The sequence below is a fragment of the Acyrthosiphon pisum genome, chromosome X (genome assembly GCF_005508785.2).
Source record: "Acyrthosiphon pisum isolate AL4f chromosome X, pea_aphid_22Mar2018_4r6ur, whole genome shotgun sequence".
In the NCBI taxonomy this organism is placed as follows: Eukaryota; Metazoa; Arthropoda; class Insecta; order Hemiptera; family Aphididae; genus Acyrthosiphon; species Acyrthosiphon pisum.
In genome coordinates, this window is record NC_042493.1 from 78,861,753 (window position 1) to 78,887,062 (window position 25,310).

A 25,310-nucleotide genomic window follows, 5' to 3' on the forward strand; every position below is an offset into this window, starting at 1 on the left:
CGCCAGTATTAATTAGGCCTTCCTTATATAAAAATAAATGATATTTATCTAGTAAGTAAACTCAAAAATTCAAAATAAAAATGAAATTATTGTGTTAGAAAAAGCTATATATACTAAATAGTTATAATAGTTGATTTATATTTAACTTAATGGTTTGAATATCTATTAGTTGTATCTCATAATTTTAGTTTACAATTCAAAATTTTATAAGTACCTATTATAACATATTATGTCATAATGATATAATATACCTACATATTATTTTTGATTATTAGTTATCACAATTGTCTATCATTATTTTTTAACATCATACTGGCCATTGCAATTTGTTTGATTTGTTCGAACATTTATTATTTTTATTTTTAAGTTTTTTATATACTTTGGTATACATATACTTAATTAGTAAGGATAATAATTACTCTAAAATTATGATTTTTTTGTTTAATTATAATCTGCTTATTATATTAATTGTATAGTGCATACTGTTACTTCATTTTTTTCACTGGCGGAGTTTACATGCGCCCAAAATACCTAATAAGAGAGGAGGCTGAATGAACTTTTATTTGGTCACTGACCTTATGTCTGTTATACCATGCATGAACTATAATTTATTTAAACAAAAAAGATTATATATTATCAAACTTTAGGTAGGACTAAAAATTTAAAATTTGGTTGACACATTTGTAGATAGATGGGGGTCATAAAAAAGACTTTATTAAAATTTTAAATAATTAATAATAAAAATTGACATTTGAAAATGTTTCTTCCCTTTTAAAACATTTTCTTGAGAAAAAATTGATAATATTTTTATCCATTACATTATTAATTCTCGTGCATTTCTAATCGTATATCTAGTAAATGCCTCAGTCACGTAAACCTATTACAGTAGAGCATTGATGTATACTAGCAGTGGTGAAAAAAGTACGGTACAAATATAAATTAAAGAGGGTTATGCGCGATACAACGTTGTATTATTATGTATTATAATTATATTATAATATTATATAACTGATATTCAGTCAATTATAGGATAATTTTTTATCACGTGGCAGTATTTTGTATTTTTGTTCATAAAAAATAATTTTTAATTGTAAATTACTAAGGTTTTAGATGCAAGAAAAAAAATATTGTTAAATCAAAATTTAAAATTATATTAGTTAGTCAATAACTTGTTTTTTATTAAAATGGGAATCTTTTTAAATGTGACTGATTTAAAATAATTTACCCAAGAAAAGATTTAAGGTACATATTTTCAAGTTTTAGCATATTATTAAACGTTAAACGTAAATATTGTAAATGTATTAAATTTAAAGTATCTATATATACCTATGATACATATGTTTTTTATTATAACTATTGTATATATATTTTTAAACTCAATGAAGTAAAAAAAAAACGTATTTTCTGCAAAATGTTTACTAATTTAAGGATTAGCCAATTCGGTACGTGCACACCGTCACGTCACGACACGTGGCCAACACATATTTTATCCACACATGCATATCACTTGTATAAAGTACAATATAGTGGACTAGCAATATTTTCATAAATATTATTATAGTTTGAAAGTATAAATTATAGTAGACGTGATTTAAAAATAAAAAGATATTTATTTAAAAAAAATATACAAAAAATTAGTTTTAGCGTATGCGTCAGCGCCGTCTTCGTTACATTCTTCCTTATATTCCATCATATGCTGGATCAGAACCATAGATAATAAAAATATGGATAGGCCATGGCTATATTAACACTGTATGAGGTCGCGTTCTTTTTTGTCGGAGAGAGACAACATCTTTAAGAATGTTCTCTCTCCTACATGGGGTACTATTTAAGGTTGTGTTCAAACTTCAAATAATTGCCGCCCGCCGGTATAATATGAAATATTCTAAATTTCTAACATAGAATTATAATAATAATATAATATACCTATGACTTTTGAGTTTCGAGTAGTTTTTGGCATTATATTAATGATAAATGTATTTACCATTTTACCCCATATAACCTCAAAATTGATAGTAATACATGAATGTATAATAAGCTTCAATGGCCTATCCATATCTTTATTATCTATGATCAGAACGTCATTGTAGCCGTCATCTCCAGAATCAGCTCCATTTTGATAGGGGGCCATAGAACTTTGCATTGTATTCATAATGTCCACGAAAAATAGTATGTTATAATCAGAAGATACGCTTTCAGTCAGTGGTAGGTCTAACATACTCGGTGAAACTGAGTAAGTACTGCGAATCGATATCTGGAAATAGGCCGTTTATCACATTTAATGCGCATGCACTCGGTATCGTAGGCGAAAACATATCAGGTGAAGCTGGTTTCAGATAAGAGGCTGGATAAGAGACAAAGATCAAAACCATTCACTCATCTGTGAATGTGATAGACTTGACGGGGAAGATGTTGCAGAGGGGAGAACTGGTAAAAATGCTCTATGCCAATTATTATTATTCATCTGCGAGTCCTGGTAGGTCAAGTACCCACTACCTCTGTATTGGATCTAAGTAAAAATACTATTTTATTTAAAACTTACCATCTCAGAATATCTGAAGGGGGAAGCCCTTCTCACAGGGGGGAGGTCTATTGTGGAAACTTAAACCGTTGACCATACAACAATGCAACATTATTTTTTGGTGAAGCAATTGTTTTACTCCTGGTTGATGTACTAGTAGTAGCTAGTAGTCGTGATGTATTTGATTATAAATGGTTCAATATTAGAACTAATCGTTTGTTGTACTGATGTAGATGCGATGATGGATGTATAAACGGCTTTGAGGCACTAATACTGTCTTTGTATAAAGTTGTCTTTTGTTCTTTTAAATAGACTTTAGAAAATTCATCGGCTGTTTCAGAAAACAGATAACTTAAATTACTCTATAATTTGTGTTGGTCTATTATTTTATTGGCCCTCCGACAAACTCAAATCCAGTGTACTCTGACCGCTGTCTCGGTCTCTGGTTGGTGACCCTACCAATTTGTCTGGTTGTCATATAATACTCCACAGAACCTGGTCTGCGAATGTGTGATATGTTACAGTATTGCAGAAACAGTTATACAATTTTCAAAAAATGGTAGGTTTATTTGAGGTCCAGTTAAAACTTTTAAATTTCAACGTTGGTTTCGGAATTAGAAGAAAAGTATGACGGACCTTAGATTTCTGGATTGGCATAATATAATCCAGCTTACTCCCCTCAAGATATTCTTGGGGTTCTAAAACTTGAGTATATAATTATACTCCTTATAATTATATATATTTCTATATAACATTTATGTTTTTCTGCCTACAGTTTACGATAGCGTTCTTACAAGAGTTGAAGTCTCAGGTCAATAACATCATTCTTTAAATCGGAGATCTAACGAAAGATTTGGCAAACCCTGTGAAATCGATGAAGGACGTGGACACCAAATACGGACGCTCCATATTCTGCATATTGCAGGACCCGGTGAGTGATAGAACCATAAACGTATTCTTACCGAATTCTCTCCAGATGTCAGATCAGGACATCACAAATTACAGTATTGGCTAGGTACCCGTGGTGTACCTTATATATAGAGGGCTAAATAAGAGAAGTTTCAAGATCGATTTCGAAGAAGTCTATGTGTGTTTTTTTTTTAAATTCCTCTATGTCCTTTATGTATTATTTGATGTGAGACCCTTTTATATCCTACTATGGTCTATTGCTTACAGAAATGCATTAATTAGGTAACTACGTTATTGTACTCTGTAACTTTTGCATAAGCCATTCTCAAATTAAAACAAGCATTAATTAGATAAGGATTTATTTCTAAAATTGCATATATTTATAAATAGCTATTTCAAATTTACCGCATTTGTAATATACTGATAATCAACTTTTTAAAAATATCCGAAATAAAATGTATGTATTCAAATGTATCATAATTGAATATACGCTAATTCTTTGGTTCTTGAGTAAAAGGTCTTATGTTCAAAATATATTTTTTTAACTGTGCATAAAGAATTATGAGATTTAATCCATTATGACCAATATTTTCAATAAAGGCGCTTTTTACACATTCGTATTATGACGCATTGGGTAGGGATAGGACTTAGTTCTTTTTATCCACAAAAAGAGCGTTTTTTTCTTTTATCTTTTATCCCATTTTCGCAATTTTTGGACTTAAGACCTTTTACCCGAGCAACACAGAATTGTAACAAATATGCATAACAATGCATTTTTCTTATTATGTATATTGACTTATATAATATAAGTTAGTCCGTAACTTGTTTATTATTAAAATGGGAATCATGACTGATATTAAATAATTTATCAAAGAAAATAGTTGCTGTTTGATGTTTTGCTTCTTTTCGACCTCTAAATTTGGTGGTTTGGTTGGAAGGTGTTATTGTCTTTAAGCAGTGTTCTGTTTGTCCTGCTGTAGTATGGACTATTGATAACTGATAAGTTCTTCCTACTGTGAGTCTACATTTTTTACTGCTAATGTATTTTTGCTTATTGTCTTAGTTTATATAATGTATGCTCCGTTAAATATATGAAAAATTTTTTTATTTCTTGCTTGGTGCATTTGATAAGTAGTGGTATTATATTAGGACATATTGTTCTTCTTCGTATTTGATCTTATTTGAATATTTTTGCTTTTGATTAATTCTGGAAGGTACTATTTGCATTTTGTACTATTTCTTACTTTTTTATTATATTGTTTTGTTTTGGGAAGTTTATCATGTGTTCTAATGGTTGTATAAAAATTAGCTATTACAGATACATTTTAAAAAGTTTATAAATATTTTAGGAAACAATTGAATAACATATTTTAGGCGGCTATTGCAAGTTTTGGGCATGCGAAGCCCTCCCTCAGCCATACTCTAGTTGCGCTTATGCATATTCAGACTGTTAGAGGTGATTGTGTGGTTAGCACATACTAAAGTCAGTAACGCAACTAGAATGCACATCTTCAGGGTGCTACAATTACGAATCTCCTATATAATGCCCCCCCCCCCCCATTTACATCATATGTTCTTATATAATGTTATAAATTCTGAGTTTTCCAAACATCAGAATGTCAACCAATCAACCACAAAATGAAATATGATTTTAAAAAGGTGGGTAAGCGGATGCCGCTCTGCTGTACAGTAGGCTACAAGTGGGTCACTGCATAATGGATGGTATTAAATTTGAATTCAATGATATAATATCATTGTATAAGAAAAACGATTCTGAGCGGAGACGGTATGTCAGTCTAGATATAAGAGATAATATTATATATGGTATTAAAAAAAAATTGACCTATAATAGGTACCTATAATAAATTCCAAATTAATCATATCACAATATCCATTAGGTACTTACAACGCGTTATACATCAACAACAAACCGTGATACTATCATAGATATATAATAGTATACTTAAGAAGTTTCAAGTATACCCACGAAATATATTATACAATCACAACAAAATAACTAAAATAGTTATTCCAGGTTTTTAATGTGTAATTTCGTCCAAATTTGAACTTAAAATGACTATAAAAATAAACTGTGTAAATGTATTTTTTAGATTTTTTGGTAACAGAATTAACTACTTACGTGGAATCTTGTTTTAAATTTTTAATCCTTAAGCCCGGTCCAGACCAAGAAACATTTGTAGGAAACATATGTTTCTGACATTGTCGTCGACAAATCATTATGTTACCGCTTATGACGGGAAATCAGAAACATTGTCGATGACAATGTTGGAAACACGTGTTTTCGACAAATTTTTCTTTGGTCTGGACGGGGCTTTAGATATAAAAGTTGAACATTTTATAGATTTTTAACTACGAAATAATTATTCAATTTTAAATTTGATAAATTTTGTAAAAAATTCGATCTTTAAATGCTTATAAAAAAAATTGTGCCTATGCATTTTTAATATTTTTTAACTGCTATTGTAACAATACATCAGGAGCATTGTATTACATTTTTACACTTTTTGGCCCAACAGATAAAACTTAATTGATATTTATAGAAAAAAAAACTAAAAAAATTGAAAACTTACAATGTCCGTAAACAGCTCAAAAAGAGTCAAAATATTTTCAAAATTGTATGGTGTATAGGAAATGCTAATATAAATATTCAGTAAAATTTTCAAGTTTCGACAGTCATTCGTTTTTTAATTACAACAAAATAAGAAAATCGGTACGTAAGAAATCGAGTGAATATCAAATGTTGTAAAAATATGAATTTCAAACGCTCATAAAAATTTAATTTGAGTTTCTTATAGACATTTATTTTTTGATAAAGGTAGATTATCCTATAAGGAATCTTGTATTACATTTTAAAATCTTAGTTCCAAAAAGACAAATTTTTACGAATTATAAACTCAAAATAATTAGGTAATTTTCGTGATTTTTCCATATTTTGTCAATTTTTGAACTTTAAATGCTAATAAAAAAAAAACTGTGACTAAGGATTTTTAATATTTTTCAAATTTCATTGTAACAATATAGTAGGAGCCATGTATTAAATTTTTAAATATTTTTATTCAACAAATAAAGTTTTATTGACATTCATAGAAAAAAAAAACTGATTAAATTGGAAACTGAAATTGTCGGTAAACAGCTCAAAACAAATTAAAATATTTTGAAAAATTTATCATGTATAGAAAATGGAAATATAAACAAACAGTGAAAATGTCATGTATCTACGGTAATTTTTTTTAATGTTACAACAAAAACCAAAATCAATTTTTTCAAAAACAGATTTTGTTTAAGAATTGCCGTTATCCTTAATTTTTCTTTTGTTTTTCACGGCTTTTTTGAAAACTATTAGAAATTTCCAATTTTGACCTCCCGAATGTACCAACTAGATTCACTTTCCCATCAAACAAGATACTGTTGAAGAAAATCGAAGCAGTTTTACTGCCCCAAACCGTGATGACAGACACAAAAATAAAAAAATAGAAACAAAAAAACACACATAATTGTAAAATCAATACATTCATTGTTCCACTCAGAATCTAAAATGTAACAACATCGGTTTCAATAAAATGTCGAACATATTTTCAGGAATATTACGTTAGTTGTTATATTTAATACGAGTAAGTAAGTATACAATAGTAATAATGGTAGTAAATACAAATATTCAGCGTTGGACAAACTGATCTTACAAAAATACTGGACTCGTTTGACCAGCAGTCACAACTGTCTGTTTATCGAGTTAAACAGAATTCCACAATGGTAGATACTACATTACTACTTGCGATCTTGAACATTTTGGATAGTTTACCTGACACAATAGTTCAGGACTTGAAACCAATTCTATAAACCAGTATAAACCGTTTAAAAACAAAAACAAAAACAAAATCAAAAACTAAACCGAAAAATATTGAAAACCAGTATTAAATTCAAAATCGAAATTTCCTAATATCTGTATTGTAAAATTTAAACCAAAATCGAAAAAAATAAAAACTTGTATCTATAAAAAATCGAAGCCGAAACCGAAATGTTCAATCAGTTTCAAGCCCTAGTTTAGCTTATGTTATATACATGCAACAGTTAGTTGGATAGGGGTGTAGGCAAGGTAATTATAATACATGGTAATTGGTAGTGCCACTTCACTATCGAAATCACGATTGTTATTATTTATCGCCATCACTATCAAATTCATATAACCAACATAAAGTGGAACCCATGAAATACAAATAATTTTTTGCGGCAAATTTAAATTATATTTTTTAACAGTTCAACAACGTGATTTCGATAGTGAAGTGGCTTTATCGTGTATTATAACTACCTTGGGTGTATGGATCTGTTTGCTACCAAATATTTGAGCCCCTCAATATTTTACATGACCAACGCCCATGAGTCGATCTTTGCTATTTAGTAGTAATTTAAAAATAATATATACAGGCTGACTGACAGACCGTCTTCGCTTAGAATCGTTTTTTGTGTACAGAGATATTAAATCATTTAATTCAAATTAAACTGCATGAATTACATTGACCCACTTGTAACCTATCTACTGTACAGGAGAGCGGTATCCACCTTTTTCAAATCACTACATAATAATGATAATTTGAGGAAAATCGTTATTTAAAGTTTAGAGAATTTGGCATAGGTTCCTCAAAATTTTTCATTTTGTATTTTATAATAATTTAAAATTTAAAATTTCGCAGTAGATAGGTAGATACTTTTAGTTATAATGTAATATATTTTATTTTATTATTTTCTGAAATATATTTAAATGTTCACATATAGTTGAGGTGAAACGACTAAGTAGATTTTTGATGATTTTACTAGTAATATTTATATTGATTATTTGCTTTAATCATATTTATGTTGTAATATGACCTTTATATTCTTTATGTTGACATTTTAAGTGTACTTATTAATAATAATAGATTGTATCGCAATATATTTCTATACATTTACGATAATAACTGTTGTAGTCTGGTTAGGGAATTTTTACCGTCATGCTTCAAAATGTATTCAAATTGTTATGGTTAAAAAAATATAATAATCATGTATTTATTTTAATTGGTATCTACCGGATGCATATGATATAATATAAAATATAGGTATAGTATATAGTTTAGATATTTATCAATTTCCGGTGATATGTTTTTTTTTTGCAAAATGTATATTTTTAAATTTTATGTGACGGTCAGTTTATATCTAACATTGTATATTTCATTATTTTACTCCAATTTTTACTATACTCTATAACTTAACGAAGATTCGTATAATCTCAATATCTACTTACTTTAATTATAAAATGTCAGAATTTCAAATTGATTCATCCGAATGGAAATTTAAATCACAAAAAGAAATCAATGAGCCATCAGATCCACAACTAGCTATTGATGAATTACGTACATTAGTTAAAGGTATGTAATACCCTTAATAATTATTGATACTTATGCTAATATAATATATATAAGGGGTGATTCCTGAATGGAGGGTAAGCATGTTTTTTCTTTTTATAATACAATTTATTCAAATTTTGATTTTTGAATTTTTAAACATAGATAATTAAATTTAACATTTTCAAATTCTTGAGATTTTTATATCAATTAAAGAGTGTCATGTGGTGATAAAAACTTATGTTTTTTTTTCAAATGAGAACCTTCTTTTCACTGTAATTTATTTAGAGTATATTTTTTTGAAAATATTGTACCTAATTCAAAATTTGAACAAGTAGTTTTTCAGTAATCAATATTATGTATGATACTAGTCCTTAAGAACAGATTTGGAAAATAGAAAATATATGTAATATTGCATCTATTAAATATGTGACTAACAAACTTAGGTATATAGTCAGGTACTCAGGTACCTATATAGTTATAGGTATCTACTTTGGTATTTATGTTTATGTACCTATGTTGTAGTATTTATTAAATACAATCCACGTACCGACATACTTGCATTACCTTCAATTGGATTCTAAAAAAAAAATAATAATATTATATAATTCTTCTTGAAATTATTTAAGTAGATGCATATATTAGATACTATTTGCTACTAATAAAAATAGTTAAATGTGTACATGAACAAAATAATATATGGATATTTTATTATAGCTAAAATAATCTGTCTATTTTTAAAGGTGATATTTTTTTGAAATCAAGAATGGATGATGCATTTATGCTTAAATTTTTAAGAGCTAGAAAATTTCAAGTAAATAAAGCATTTAAATTGGTAAGTCATTAATTATAATATTCTAAAATGCATAATTCATACTGAAAAATATTAATATAACATTTTTTTATAAAGCTACTATTATTTAAATTGTAATCATTATAATATACAACTATAACATAAAACATAACTATTTACGTATTACGTATTATTATTACCTTTGATAATAGATATTATAATATTATATAAATAGCTATAAATTAGATAAATGATTATATATTATATTTACTTACCTTATTCATAATATTATTGTTGTTTATTAATTAATAGTTTTAACGACATACCGGTAGGTATGTTGTATTAGTTTTCTTATATGGTTTTATTATACAGTGAAAACTGTCTGAGGCGGAATCTCACGGGACCAACCAAATATTTCGCTTTAAGCAGTCTTAGGATTTAATAAATAAAATCAACGAATTCAGGATTATTCAAATTGATTGTAAGTTGCACATGTATTATTCAATATTCATATTATACATTCGTATAAAATAATAAAAATCTCCGGTAGCACTCACACCCATCCCCTCTTTCCTCCATTTATACATCACCGATGTACGTTGTTTTAGTATTTTGTTACATAGTACGCTATGATATGTTTCCGGTTTATGGTAAGTTTTTACTTACACTGGACGTACAAAAAAATGTTCCGTTTCATTGATGTTCAACTTGCACATACAACTTTAATAGAAATACGCCGAAACCAAAGAAGAATTTCGGGTTTGATAGTATTCAGTTTTATTCCGTCTTAGACAGTTTTCGCTAATATCTATTAATTCAAAATGTGTAAGTGAATACTGACCATAAATGATATTTTTTGAAATTAATTTTATGATAATTTGTAAACCTTTGTATAATTTAAATACAAATAGTTATCGTATGACAAAAACTCGGATTCTTAACTAAATTATTAAATACATAAAGCAATTATTTTGTTTGTGAAAATATAAGAATGTAAATGAATTACTGTTTTAATAAGAAATGTTATTTATTTTTATAAAAAAAATAGATACAAAATTATTTTGAAGCTAAAGAAAAAAATCCAAAATTATTCGATTTGACTGTTTCATCCAAGAACAAAGTTTTTTTGGAGAGCGGGACAGTTTTTATGTTACCACACAGAGATCAGCACGGGCGTGAAATTTATGTTTTTAGAATGGGTAGGTATAACTATATATAGAACCAAAAATGTTTCTACTTAATATGTCCTTTATATGCATTCCTAAACTGTTCATCCGACTGTGAATTGTGATGAAATTTGGTACATAGGTAGATTAGACCTTGGGGAAGAAAATAGGCAATACATTTTTTCACGAGATGTCCAACCAGAGGTGGTTCTCAAACAGGGATTTTGAGATTTACGATGTAAATATTATTGTTTATGACGGTTGCTATTGGTTTTAATAATAATAATTTTTTCAATGTAATAAGCTTGTGTATATTAATACAGAATGTATCGAGTTCAAACCATGGTTTCGGTGGACCAATTTTTTTTGATGCTTTAGAATTAAATTATACACTTACTTACACATCACGTGGGGTCCGCGATCTACCACAAGTATTGCCTACCTGATAATATACTGCCCGCACAACGTGGACAACGACGGTCAAAACTGTTATAAATTAAAATGTAATATAATTTACCATTAAAAGACATTGCTTCCACAGCGTGCTACGCCCAAAAAAAGTTGAACAATAACAAAAACCTAACAATAGCAAAGCATTGCTGTGTCAGTTATTTTTTATCACTGTTCGAATAATTTTCAAAAATAATTATTTGAATAAAAAAATAATCGAATAATATTTTTTGTTTATTTTATTTGAGTAAACATATGGTTGGTAATTTAAAACAGGCACATAGTATTATAACCAATAGTTGGTATTGTATTTTACGTTACACATTGTAAATCTTATTTTATTTGGAAAAATGCAAAAATATTATAAATAAAACAAATATAGATCTATAGAAGAAAGTAAAAAAATTGATATTTTTTATCATATTTTAACACTAATTAAATAATATTTAATGATAATATTTCGTTACAGTTACAATAATCATAAATAGTAGTAAATATAAAAATAACAAAAATATAAATAAATAATTATAGCAAAAATGAAAATAAATAATTATAACAAATTTTGAATTTCAATAAATAAATCTAATAATAGTAAGTAACTAATTATAATTATAATACAATTATTAACAAATAACAATTTACTTATTAGTTATAACTCCATTTTAAAATTAGATTTCAAAATAGACCTGTCTTCAAACATATCATCTGATAGCTTGTTGAGTTCTAGTAGGTACCTACCTAAATTTGTCATAGTTACATATGAAAATAATCTTTCAATCTTTCATCTTTGATGACGGTAGTGGTGTATTATAACATAAAAATATTTCTTGAAGGTTAAGTAGGACAAAATAAATTATTCTACCTAACACTTGAAAAGCTGAGACTATAGTTCTGAAATTGAACTATTTACTAGGTTAGTATAACGTCTTTAATATTGATAAATAGTTACTACTGACTACTGAGGTACATATTAACTACAAGTAGACATACTAGAAGAGTTATAATCATTCTATAATAACATATTTCTTACTAGGATAATTATGTTATTATGATTGAAAATTATTCGAATACATTTTTATTTAAATAATTATTATAAAAATAAATGACTCGAAAAATGTTTTATTCGAATAATAATGTTTTAAAATTATTCGAATAAATGTAAAAAAATCATTCGAATAATTATCTAGATATCATTTTTCCTAACTCTGCTCCCAAACATATCATCTTATAGATACGCCACTTCATAATATTATTACAATCAAACATCATTAGTATAATTTATAACATACAGTTCCATTATTTAATACCTTTTTAAACTATTAATTGTTTCAATTTAATAAACATGAATATTTTTTTCACATATTAATGATAAGTGTATAAATTCATACATATTTCGTAAATTTCAATTCATATAATTCCAGCCCTTTTGATAATCACTAATTGTATATTATTAATGTGCATACTAAATTACTACATGTGATTAAATATAATACAGTGCGTATACTAAATCAGTTTTATCATTTAGACAAGGTCTTACCCGGAATTAGCATAGAAGATGTTTTTAAGATAAACTTGATGATTTTGGAAGTTATATCTGAACACCCAGAAACTCAACTTGCTGGTATGATTGCAATTGCTGATTTTACAGGATTTAAGTGGTTGAAACACTATCAATATTTATCACCTTACTACGCTAAAAAGTCTGCTGAGGTTGTGCAAGTAAGAAATACAACATTTTCATATAATAACGGTTTAAGAACATAGCGATAAAATAAATTTAAAAAAATTCCTACGAATATACCCAAGACCAGAAATTTCTCGGGAATATAATAAGTTTATGAATATTGTTAAATAATGTTTAATTTAACTTATGGTTGTAAATAATCCAAATTACAAAAATATTACAGGAAAATAGGAAGACTTTTGGAAATTCCAAAGAACTCATTTAAATTGTATAAGTTTTAGAGATAAAACTTAATTAGGTTATACACTTAAATTTCAGTTGTCAGTGTAAAGATTGGATTTTAAATACATTTTCTTTATTATTTGGTATGTATGTATGTATGTATGTAGGTAGTAGGTATTCGGTTCCAGAAATCTTATGTAATATAATAGTGAAGAAATGCATGTGATCGTGTGTACCTGCATGCCGAAAACAATTAGCAATCCCCGTCGATGTTACATTACGCCAAGCTTTATCCAGCATTATTATGACATCCAAAACAGTTACTTTTGATTCTATTTGATTTTCAATATCCTCAATCATTTTCAGTACCAACTGATTCCGGTAATGAGCTTTAATGTTCCTTATAACGCCCTGGTCCATCGGTTGAAGTACAGCAGTAGTGTTGGCGGGAAAAAATACGAGTTTAATAAATTTCAAATACTGCAATGATGGGTGTGCTGGACAGTTGTCCACCAACAGTAGAATTTTTTTTTCTTACGGCGTAATTCATCATCCCAATAATTAAGAGTCTTTTCAAAAATTGCTGAGGTCATCCAAGCTTTGGTGTTATTTTCATAAAATACGGAAAGTGATGAAACTCCTTTAAAACACCTAGGACTTTTCGATTTTCCAATAACAAGGAGTTTTCTTTTATCAGTTCCGGTCATGTTGGCTGCCACTAAAACTGTTATTCTGTCTTTGGATAATTTTCCACCCGAGCATTTTTCCCCCTTGAAGCGAAGAGTTTTATCAGGAATTAATTTGAAAAAAAGGCCCGCTTCATCGGCATTATAAATTTCATCATCACAGTAACCTGCTCGAAGGGACGGCCAAACGTTAGCCAACCAGTTAGAGCAGATATCAGTACTAACTACAGATGACTCACCTGAGATCTTGCCGAAACCAATGTTGTGCCGCTGTCGAGAAAGCTGAATCCAAGATGCAGAACATTTGAAATTTGAAATTTTCATTTTTTCAGTCAGTTGGTTAATTTTTGTTTGCAAAATATGACCTCTTATAGGCACATTCAATGACCGTTGTTGTTTGAATCATACTAGTGCAGCTTCTTCAAGGTCCTTATGCTGTGCAGTGTGCAATCGTTTTGCGTTAAGTGACGTGGTTTGAAACATATTTTTCAACTTATCCCGGTTCTTCCATATGGTCGAAATTGTCGACGAACAGGTGCCGAATTCTTTTGTAATTACGGTGTTTTTCTCACCATTTTCTAAACGCCCGATTATACCGATTTTTTCGTCCAACGTAAACTGACGACGCGACATGGTGGAACGTCTACACACAACTGACGCTATTTGTAATTTTATTAACTTTAAAACACCAGAATTTGTAAGAATAATGTTTATTATTAATAAGTAATCCATATCTACACAACTAAAGATAATATGTCAATGATTAATCGACCTAAATACGAAAATAGTTCGTATTTTGCAGGTACTTGTTCGTAGTAACCGGAAGGTCGTTAGTCAAGTTAGCTTTATTTTACTCGTTATAGCCGATAACTCGTAATAACCATACTCGTTGTAAACGTATATTTTAACATACAATCATATGCGCTCGTGCCGGGACCTAACGTTTTGCTTGTTGTAAGCAGTATCTCGTTCTAAGCGATGCTCGTTATAGTGATTTCTACTGTATATTAAAAACAAATATTAATTACTTAGATATTATTATTGTTATACGAATTTATTCAATAATATTGCACTTTTGCCTTTAAAGTGTTGAAATTCAAACAACTGATTATAAGGATTTAAATAAATAGGTACTATGATACATTTCTGGAAGCTTATTTCTTATATTTTGTGATAACATGTATAACATAATAATTATCAAAATATGTTTATTATTAAGGGTCGGATTTATATGTAAATACATATTTTCTCTGCGACATGTTAAACTAATTTCGACAAGTGATAAATTTGTTTCACAATATTTTTGATAAAATGAGCTATATTTGATTTTACATATTTTTACATATTTTGTCATAAATACATGTTTTTACATATTTCACAATTATTCAATTTTTTCTCACATATTTATAAAATTATACTGTTTTGATGTCTTTTCTTCAGAGTTAGAATAATTGAAAGGTTATCATGACTATATATTATATCGACGATCTTTTGAATTCGAAAATTGAAAAGTGCATGTTATTATTAATTGTAATCAAGATAATTAGATGACTATTGACTATAGATAAATAATATGCATTTTTTATTACATTTTATTATTAAGATTTTATGACAATATCTGCGATCTTTTTTAACTTATTTAAAATTTAAAAATTAATGTTAATTAATGTTTGTAATCAATATAATTAGATAAATATACATTTTTTATTACATTTTATTATTTTATTAATTATTATTTTTTTTTTCGATAATACATATTTTGAATTCTTTAGCACATATCTATGTACATATTTTAATTGTATAAATACATACTTTGGTTATATAAATACATATATATCCGAGCCCTATTTATTATTATCTAAATGTATTAGGTACCTATGTATAATCTTGATAAAGTTTAATTATTATTATATTATTCACATAATATTCATTAATATTTCAAGGAGAGTTTCCCGTTAAGATTTCAAGGCTTTCATTTTATCAATGAACCATTATACTTATACACCGTATATTCAATCATGAAACCATTTTTGAAAGAAAAATTACGATGTCGGGTTAGTTTTTCCATCGTTGTAATTTTTTTTGGTGTACCTAACATTAAAGTTTTTTTTTTAAAGGTTCATTTTCACGGAAGTAATTTCAATTCTTTACACAAGTACATCGCTCCAAATATTTTGCCAACATATTTTGATGGTAATCTGGAATTTGATCCCATAACTTGGGTACAACAACTCTTGAGTAAAGAACAGTATCTTAAAGGTAAAATATGACTAATAGGTACAGTAATATCTATGTAATATAATTTATAAACTTTCATAACTTTTTATAACTTCAAAATTCTTAAATACCAAACATTATTAACTATTGTTTGTTGTTAAGTTTTATTTAAGTTGACGAAACGGGTAATAATTCAGCATCAAATAACAAATAATTAAATATATATGTACCTATATATTTTTTTAATGAATTAAAATTAATATTAATTTTTTTTTAATTTAGAACTAGGACAATATGGATACAACAGGTGAAAATACAATTCAAAAAATATATGTACCAACTTATTATGTATAAATATAATTATTTTAGTACCTACTACTTACCTGTAATATAGTAATCGATGTTTCGCATCATCTTTTTAAATTATATTTATTTTGAAAAATGTGTTAAACAATAGTAAAAATAGTACAGTAAATTAAAATTAACCAATCATAACAAATAATAACTTATGATAAGAAACTTTATTAATTATATTCAGAAAGAATGTTGTAAAGAATGTTTCTTGTTAAAGTTAATTTTCAATAATGTTTATATATAATATGTACAATTTTGAATACCATATACAATAATATCTGTTTTTATGATTTCTATCAATTATCATTAACTACAATACCTCCTTATCACTTTTAATATACATTTATAATATGAATAATGTAACTTTTTAAAAATGATTGGTATAAACATTAATATGTTACCAAAATGTCAATATAATATGCAGTTTAATGAATAATAAAATTCATTTGACTATAAGGAAATTACGAATCTAAAACGAAGTGTCCGTGAACAAGGGTACTTAAGTTAATGATTAAGGAGGAACCTAAGTTTGATAGAGGTACTTAGACTATAAAGCTTATGAATCAGGCTTCAGAGGCGGATTCTATAACTCAACACGAAAAATGGACACCGGCGAACTGAGATTCAAAATTTGGACGGTGTTAAAATTAAAAAATGTGGGTAAGTGGATGTCGCTCTGTTGACTGTTATACAGTAGGCTACAAGTTGGTCACTGTATAATGGACGGTATTAAATTTGAATTCAATGATATAATATCATTGTATAAGAAAAACGATTCTGAGCGGAGACGGTATGTCAGTCTAGGTATAAGACATAATATTATTATATATGGTATTAAAAAAAAAATTGACCTATAATAGGTACCTATAATAAATTCCAAATTAATCATATCACAATATCCATTAGGTACTTATAACGCGTTATACATCAACAATAAACAGTGATACTATCATAGATATATAATAGTATACTTAAGAAGTTTCAAGTATACCCACGAAATATATTATACAATCACAACAAAATAACTAAAATAGTTATTCCAGGTTTTAAATATGTAATTTCGTCCAAATTTGAACTTAAAATGACTATAAAAATAAACTGTGCGAATGTATTTTTTAGATTTTTTGGTAACAGAACTAACTACTTACGTGGAATCTTGTTTTAAATTTTTAATCCTTAGATATAAAAGTTGAACATTTTATAGATTTTTAACTACGAAATAATTATTCAATTTTAAATTTGATAAATTTTGACAAAATTCGATCTTTAAATGCTTATAAAAAAAATTGTGCCTATGTATTTTTAATATTTTTTAACTGCTATTGTAACAATACATCAGAAGCATTGTATTACATTTTTACACTTTTTGGCCCAACAGATAAAACTTGATTGATATTTATAGAAAAAAAAACTAAAAAAATTGAAAACTGACCATGTCTATACAATTGTTTATTATTAAAATGGGAATCATGACTGATATTAAATAATTTATCAAAGAAAATAGTTGCTGTTTGATGTTTTGCTTCTTTTCGACCTCTAAATTTGGTGGTTTCGCTGGAAGGTGTTATTGTCTTTAAGCAGTGTTCTGTTTGTCCTGCTGTAGTATGGACTATTGATAACTGATAAGTTCTTCCTACTGTGAGTCTACATTTTTTACTGCTAATGTATTTTTGCTTATTGTCTTAGTTTATATAATGTATGCTCCGTTAAATATATGAAACATTTTTTTATTTCTTGTTTGGTGCATTTGATAAGTAGTGGTATTATATTAGGACATATTGATCTTCTTCGTATTTGATCTTATTTGAATATTTTTGCTTTTTGATTAATTCTGGAAGGTATTATTTGCATTTTGTACTATTTCTTACTTTTTTATTATATTGTTTTGTTTTGGGAAGTTTATCATGTGTTCTAATGGTTGTATAAAAACTAGCTATTACAGATACATTTTAATAAGTTTATAAATATTTTAGGAAACAATTGAATAACATATTTTAGGGGGCTATTGCAAGTTTTGGGCATGCGAAGCCCTCCCTCAGCCATACTCTAGTTGCGCTTATGCATATTCAGACTGTTAGAGGTGATTGTGTGGTTAGCACATACTAAAGTCAGTAACGCAACTAGAATGCACATCTTCAGGGTGCTACAATTTTGAATCTCCTATATAATGCCCCCCCCCTCCATTTACATCATATGTTCTTATATAATGTTATAAATTCTGAGTTTTCCAAACATCAGAATGTCAACCAATCAACCACAAAATGAAACATGATTTTAAAAAGGTAGGTAAGCGGATGCCGCTCTGCTGTACAGTAGGCTACAAGTGGGTCACTGCATAATGGATGGTATTAAATTTGAATTCAATGATATAATATCATTGTATAAGAAAAACGATTCTGAGCGGAGACGGTATGTCAGTCTAGATATAAGAGATAATATTATATATGGTATTAAAAAAAAATTGACCTATAATAGGTACCTATAATAAATTCCAAATTAATCATATCACAATATCCATTAGGTACTTATAACGCGTTATACATCAACAACAAACCGTGATACTATCATAGATATATAATAGTATACTTAAGAAGTTTCAAGTATACCCACGAATTATATTATACAATCACAACAAAATAACTAAAATAATTATTCCCGGTTTTTAATATGTAATTTCGTCCAAATTTGAACTTAAAATGACTATAAAAATAAACTGTGCGAATGTATTTTTTAGATTTTTTGGTAACAGAATTAATTACAGGTCACTGACCCTAGCACCGCAAAGTTAAAATTTTGTTACAAAAATTATTTTACAAATTAGTAACAACATTTTAACTTTGCGGTGCCAGGGTCAGTGATCTATTAATTACTTACGTGGAATCTTGTTCTAAATTTTCAGTCAAAATTCCATCTTTAAATGCTTATAAAAAAAAATTGTGCCTATGTATTTTTAATATTTTTCAACTGCTATTGTAACAATATATCAGGAGCCTTGTATTAAATTTTTACACTTTTTTACCCAACAGATAAAACTTTATTGATATTTATAGAAAAAAAAACTAAAAAAATTGAAAACTGACCATGTCTGTACACAACTCAAAAAGAGTCAAATTATTTTCAAAATGTTATCGTATATAGAAAATGCTAATATAAACATTCAGTGAAATTTTCAAATATCTACAATCATTCGTTTTTTAATTACAATAAAATAAGAAAATCGGTACGTAAGAAATCGAGTGAATATCAAATGTTGTAAAAATATGAATTTCAAACGCTCATAAAAATTTAATTTGACTTTCTTGTAGACATTTTTTTTTTGATAAAGGTAGACAATATTATGTGGAATCTTGTAATACATTTTCAAATCTTAGATTTAAAAAGAAAAATTTTTACGAATTCTTAACTGGAAATAATTTGCTAATTTTCGTGATTTTTACATATTTTGTCAATTTTTGAACTTTAAATGCTAATAAAAAAAAACTGCGACTATGGATTTTTAATATTTTTCAAATGTCATTGTAACAATATATTAGAATCCATGTATTAAATTTTCAAGTATTTTTACTCGACAAATAAAGTTTTATTGACATTCATAGAAAAAAAAACTAATAAAATTGGAAACTGAAAATGTCCCTAAACAGTTCAAAACAAATCAAAATATTTTGAAAATTTTATCATGTATAGAAAATGGAAATATAAATAACCAGAGAAAATTTTATGTTTCTACGGTTATTTGTTTTAAAGTTACACAAAAAACCAAAATCGATTTTCTCGAAAACAGCTTTTGCGTAAAAATTCCCGTTTTTCCTTAATTTTTCTTTTGTTTTTCACGGCGCTTTTGAAAACTATTGGAAATTTCAAATTTTGGCCTCCCGAATGCAACAACTATAAATTCACTTTCCCATCAAACAAGATACTGTTGAAGAAAATCGAAGCATTTTTACTGCCCCAAACCGTGATGACAGACGCAAAAATAAAAAATAAAAAAAACACACATCATTGTAAAATTAATACATTCATCGTTCCACTCAGAATCTAAAATTAATTTCAGATAATATTGTAAATATTTTAAGAAATATGAAATTAATACAATATCTGTACGGGTACACTACAGACCTACTAGTATATTATGCTGTATGCCTGTATTTATATCAGGGACTGGAACCTCAACGAAAAGAACCGGTTTTGGAACCGGAACCCTTTAAATATTGGGAACCGAAACCTCACCAAAACTCTTATTTAAATTAATTTTAATACTAGAACCTCATCGGAACCCTTATTCAAATTAATTTAAAAACCAGAACCTTACTGAAACCGATACTTTTACATTACAAATTAATTTATATAAGTATAAAACCAAATCAAGTAACAATTTTTTTATTTTTTATGAACCGAAAAGGAACCTAAACCTAAATTTTAGTTTTTCTTGGAACCAAACTTGAACCAAAATCAAAATTTTAGTTTTGCTGGGAACCGAACAGGAACCGCAACTGTATAAATCATCAAGGTTTCAGCCTCTGATGTATATACGTATGCATAGGTATATGAGGTATGTAGTGGTGTGAGTAGCTCAAACAGGAGTTTTCAGGATTCTTGGGAATTTATTAACGAGCTGCGTAATATAATAAGTATGTGTGAGTATGAGTATTTATGTAGATGTGCTGACGCGTTGGTGTATATTTGTATAGACTATGATCAAAAGGTAAGTAATAAATAAATTATGAATAACACAGCAACAACAACAAAAATGTATATTCTATATTTCTACTAATTATAATATTAATTTAATATGTAACCAATATCCTTTATTTGAATAAAGTACAGAATAAACAAACCAATAATAATAAATTGTAGTGGCTTTGATTCGACCAGTTCCTAAGTCCGTCTTGTTCTTCAGACTCATTAACATCTTCTGGCTGACATATGTGATATGATGCAGATATCTCAACCAACATTTGATACTTTGGGTGGTAGGTATTTCAAATAATTTCCAGTACTTAATCTTTGTTGACAGATGATGCGTCCAAAGATGTGTGTTCAGTGTGATTCAGTGTGTGTGATATTCAAAAATCATATAAGCTAATAAACAAAAATATAATGATCTGTAACCAATGTCGGCCAAAATAAATTTATATTTGCAATGTTTCTACTAATCATAATACTGATATAATATGTAACCAATGGCAACCCTATATAAAAAAAACAAAAACAACAATAAATATTCCTTTGTCACGAGCCAAAAACTGTATTAATGTGTGAGACTGTGAACTACGATTTAGCTGTCTATAGGGGTTGAAAAAATATGCTATAAACACTCAAGTCTCAAGAAATCTATTGATATAATTTTTATTGAAACCCGTCCAGTAATTTTTGAGTTTCAAAGCTTTCTTTTTGTCTAACAAATAGACAGACAGACAAAACATCTATTTTATACGGAGAGAACCTTAATTAAAAATAAACCCTGCGTATGGTAAAATAATATAATTAAAAACTACGTTAAACCTTTTAAATTACACTATATAATAGGTAGTAGGTTACAATAAAATATTGGTAAGTCATATAGTATAAGTAAAAAATGTGTTCTGCAGCATACACGCGTGCAGCATGCATCTACCTATTTACCTAAACAAGCAATTATAGCATGCACTGATAAATATTAAGAAGCGTGGTTGAATTAACTTGATAAATGTTATTCAATTCACAGAAAAATGAATAAAATCCCCTTTTTTAAATCAATATTAAACATCGATAAAAATCGTTAAAAATGATCGAAGCTATTATCAAAAGTGATATTAAAATCAATTTTTTTTTAATGATATTCATTATTCACATTGAAATTGAAAAAAATTTAAATCAATGATTTATACCAAAATCATAACAAGCTTATTATTAGGACTGTTACACAGCCGTGCGAACGCCGATAGATCTCTCACAAAGTTCGAGATCAAAAATAAAATCATAAAATTTAAAATTTATATTCTAAATAGAAAAAAAAAATAATGTTCGAAATCTAATTAAAAATCATAATACAATTAAATAGACATTGTGCTCACATTTGTAAAAACAATTTTCATACCGTTTAAAATCAAACAAAGAACTGTTTAACAATTTTCCTAATAACTAATATATATAATATATATCACATCTTATAAAATAATACACTTGTTTGATCTGTAAGTTTTTTTCATTATGTATATGTAAACCATACTAATATAGTGTGTATGGTGTATGGTGTATCAGTATATATGAGCTACTATGTACATAAAAATGTTGGAAAACCTGTTGAAGTGTATGTAAAAATGTATCCAGAGCGCCATCAAAATCTTGAAAAACTTTACGCCAACTACGCAAATACATATAAATACTAACAATCATATTATTCAAATACGTAGACTTATTAACACAGGCAAGAGATTTATTATATCTAACGTCAAACGTATGCCCATCCATTCCTAACCTAGCAATAGTAGACGCCCTAAGGGCCCGTATTATAATAGTTGAACTCCGGTTAAACCACCGAATTCGGCCGGTAAAATCAGTGGTTCAAGCGTAACCGAGGTTTAAACTATGATTGAAAAAACGGGCCCTAAGAAATATAGATATTATTCTAATCACGCAAATAAAACGCCTAAAAGACGGAATAAATGTAGAAAGCTATATTTTCCACCAACAATTTTCCTCAATCCCGACGATATTCCTAAGCTCCCAAGCTCGTTATTAATCAATGTAAATAAAAACCAATTCAGAATTGTCTTCACTGATGACCAAATTACTTATTTTTTATGCAAATCGGTTGGCCACACAACAACCAATTGCAAAAAAAAACGAAGTTAAATTAAAAAGTGATCACCTAATCGATTTTAACGAAATAAAAGCTCTTGTTACTAGGTACCTCTAAAGCACTAATAAAGAATAATCTGTTTTCCATAGCAACCGAAGAGATAGAAAAGCATTTAAAGCTGCTCCCGGACCATTCCAAAAAACGTCTGAGTAGAAGACAAGTCAATGGACTGGCTAGAATACACAACTCCCATTGACAACAACCTCATCATTCCCACCATAATAGCAATAGATAAATAAACTGAATCCAGCCAAGAAATGATTGGACATATATCGAATACTCCTAAACATAACTCCTCTCCTATCTTAAAAAACAAAAATAATAAAATACTTATCTCATGTATTATTCTGTTTGCGTTACCTTATTATAATAAATTAATACTTTTGATTTAGATATTACACTTTGTCACTTTATTGCAATTTGTTAATAGAAAACAACATTATCATATAATACAAATATAATTTATTAAAATGTGTAGAGCACATGCTCGATACACCACAACGACAACTACTCTTATAATTTAACAGAGACACGGAGAGAGAGTGTTTTTAGGTTATGTACAATATATCAAAAACTAATTCAACAAGATACAAAATTAATAATAGTAATAATAATAATAACATCATTATCACATCTCTGAAACGTCCTCGCAACTAAAATCATATACCACAACAAAATTTGCTGTGGTAGATACATTTCATGTACCATCCACACATATTGATACAACACTTCTATAAAAACAGCAGTGACAATAACTTCGATGACCAGTTTATAATCTACAAAAAAAAGATATGGAAATGAAACTATTCCCAATACTATAGGTAAGAACATCACGAACGAAATCCATCTAATCAATCCAATTACCTTTCAGGAACTAACTCATATCCTATCTAAATGTAAAAGTCATAGTCGGGATCTGACAACATACCTTATATTTATAAAAAACTGGAATGAAAACCTTAAAGTTAACTCTAACAATCTTTAATAGAATCTATATTGAGGATTCCTGGCCAAGTTCATGGAAAAACGGTATAATAATTCAGATCACAAAACAAATAAATATAAATTAAAGTCCAGAAAGTTATACACCATACTCTATTGAACACCATGCGTAAAACTCTGGAAAAAATCATCAACAATAGACTAACATGGATACTGGATAAAAACAACTATCTATCACCGCAACAAAGTGGCATTAGGATGATAGACCGTTGTACAATGGATAATATCTTTCATATTGAACATGAAGCTAGTAGCTTGAAAACAAACAAATAATGGGGCTAGTCAATATTGATATTTCTAAGGCAATGACTACATGGATACATGGCATTCTATTTAAACTCAACCAAATTCTTTGCAAAGGCAATCTTCTAAATTATAATGACAGACGAAAACTCAAATATGGGAAACACAATATATATAACTCAGGGATTAGGTATGGAAATAAGCAAATCACTATTGATTTATTTAATTTTGATTATATTGTAGATCCCCTGTCCTTGTTTAACGTATCGTATACGTTTATTCGCATATACGACATATCTTACGAGATGGAATTAAAAAAACAACAAGCATTGTCATCAATTTTAATGACTTGCAACCATGAAGTAAATAATATAATGCAAAAATACTAATTACCCCTTATGTAAATATGGATATTTAATCAAATATTTCATGTGGTTGCGATTGTACTAATAATTTAATTGCGAAGTTAAAACAAAATGTTCTTGTTGGCAACTTATCAACGAAGGTCCAACAAATTATTCAATTATGACTTACAAGTTACACATAAATAATATTAACTCGATAGTAGTTCATTTACTAACTCAATAGTCAAAATAGCAAATCTAACAATAGATAAATCTTCATCCAAGAAAATAAACCTAAAGTTCATTGGTGGAATGAAAACTTATAAGTGTAATCAAAAACAAGTATATGGCATTAAAAATTCTTAATTTCCAAAACTCAAGACTATTTCATGGAACTTAAAAAACACAGAGCTAGAACAAAATATTTGACTAAATCTTAATATTCCGTTCTGCTGGGATATCTTCAATATTTCATATTATTT

The 25,310-nt window shown here is 27.8% G+C and overlaps 1 protein-coding gene and 1 pseudogene across 1 annotated transcript; one reads left to right on the plus strand and one right to left on the minus strand.

The window, feature by feature from the left end:
- The first annotated feature begins 8,626 nt into the window (after positions 1–8,626).
- On the plus strand, positions 8,627–16,667 carry LOC100574894 (clavesin-2-like). The gene is made up of 7 exons (XM_016807674.2): positions 8,627–8,850; positions 9,570–9,661; positions 10,668–10,818; positions 12,761–12,954; positions 15,771–15,881; positions 15,945–16,086; positions 16,327–16,667. Exons 1-7 carry the CDS (start codon positions 8,739–8,741, stop codon positions 16,353–16,355), a joined length of 831 nt encoding a protein of 276 aa, XP_016663163.1. The 5' UTR covers positions 8,627–8,738; the 3' UTR covers positions 16,356–16,667.
- LOC115034093 lies at positions 13,063–14,971 on the minus strand (annotated as a pseudogene).
- Positions 16,668–25,310: the final 8,643 nt, after the last annotated feature.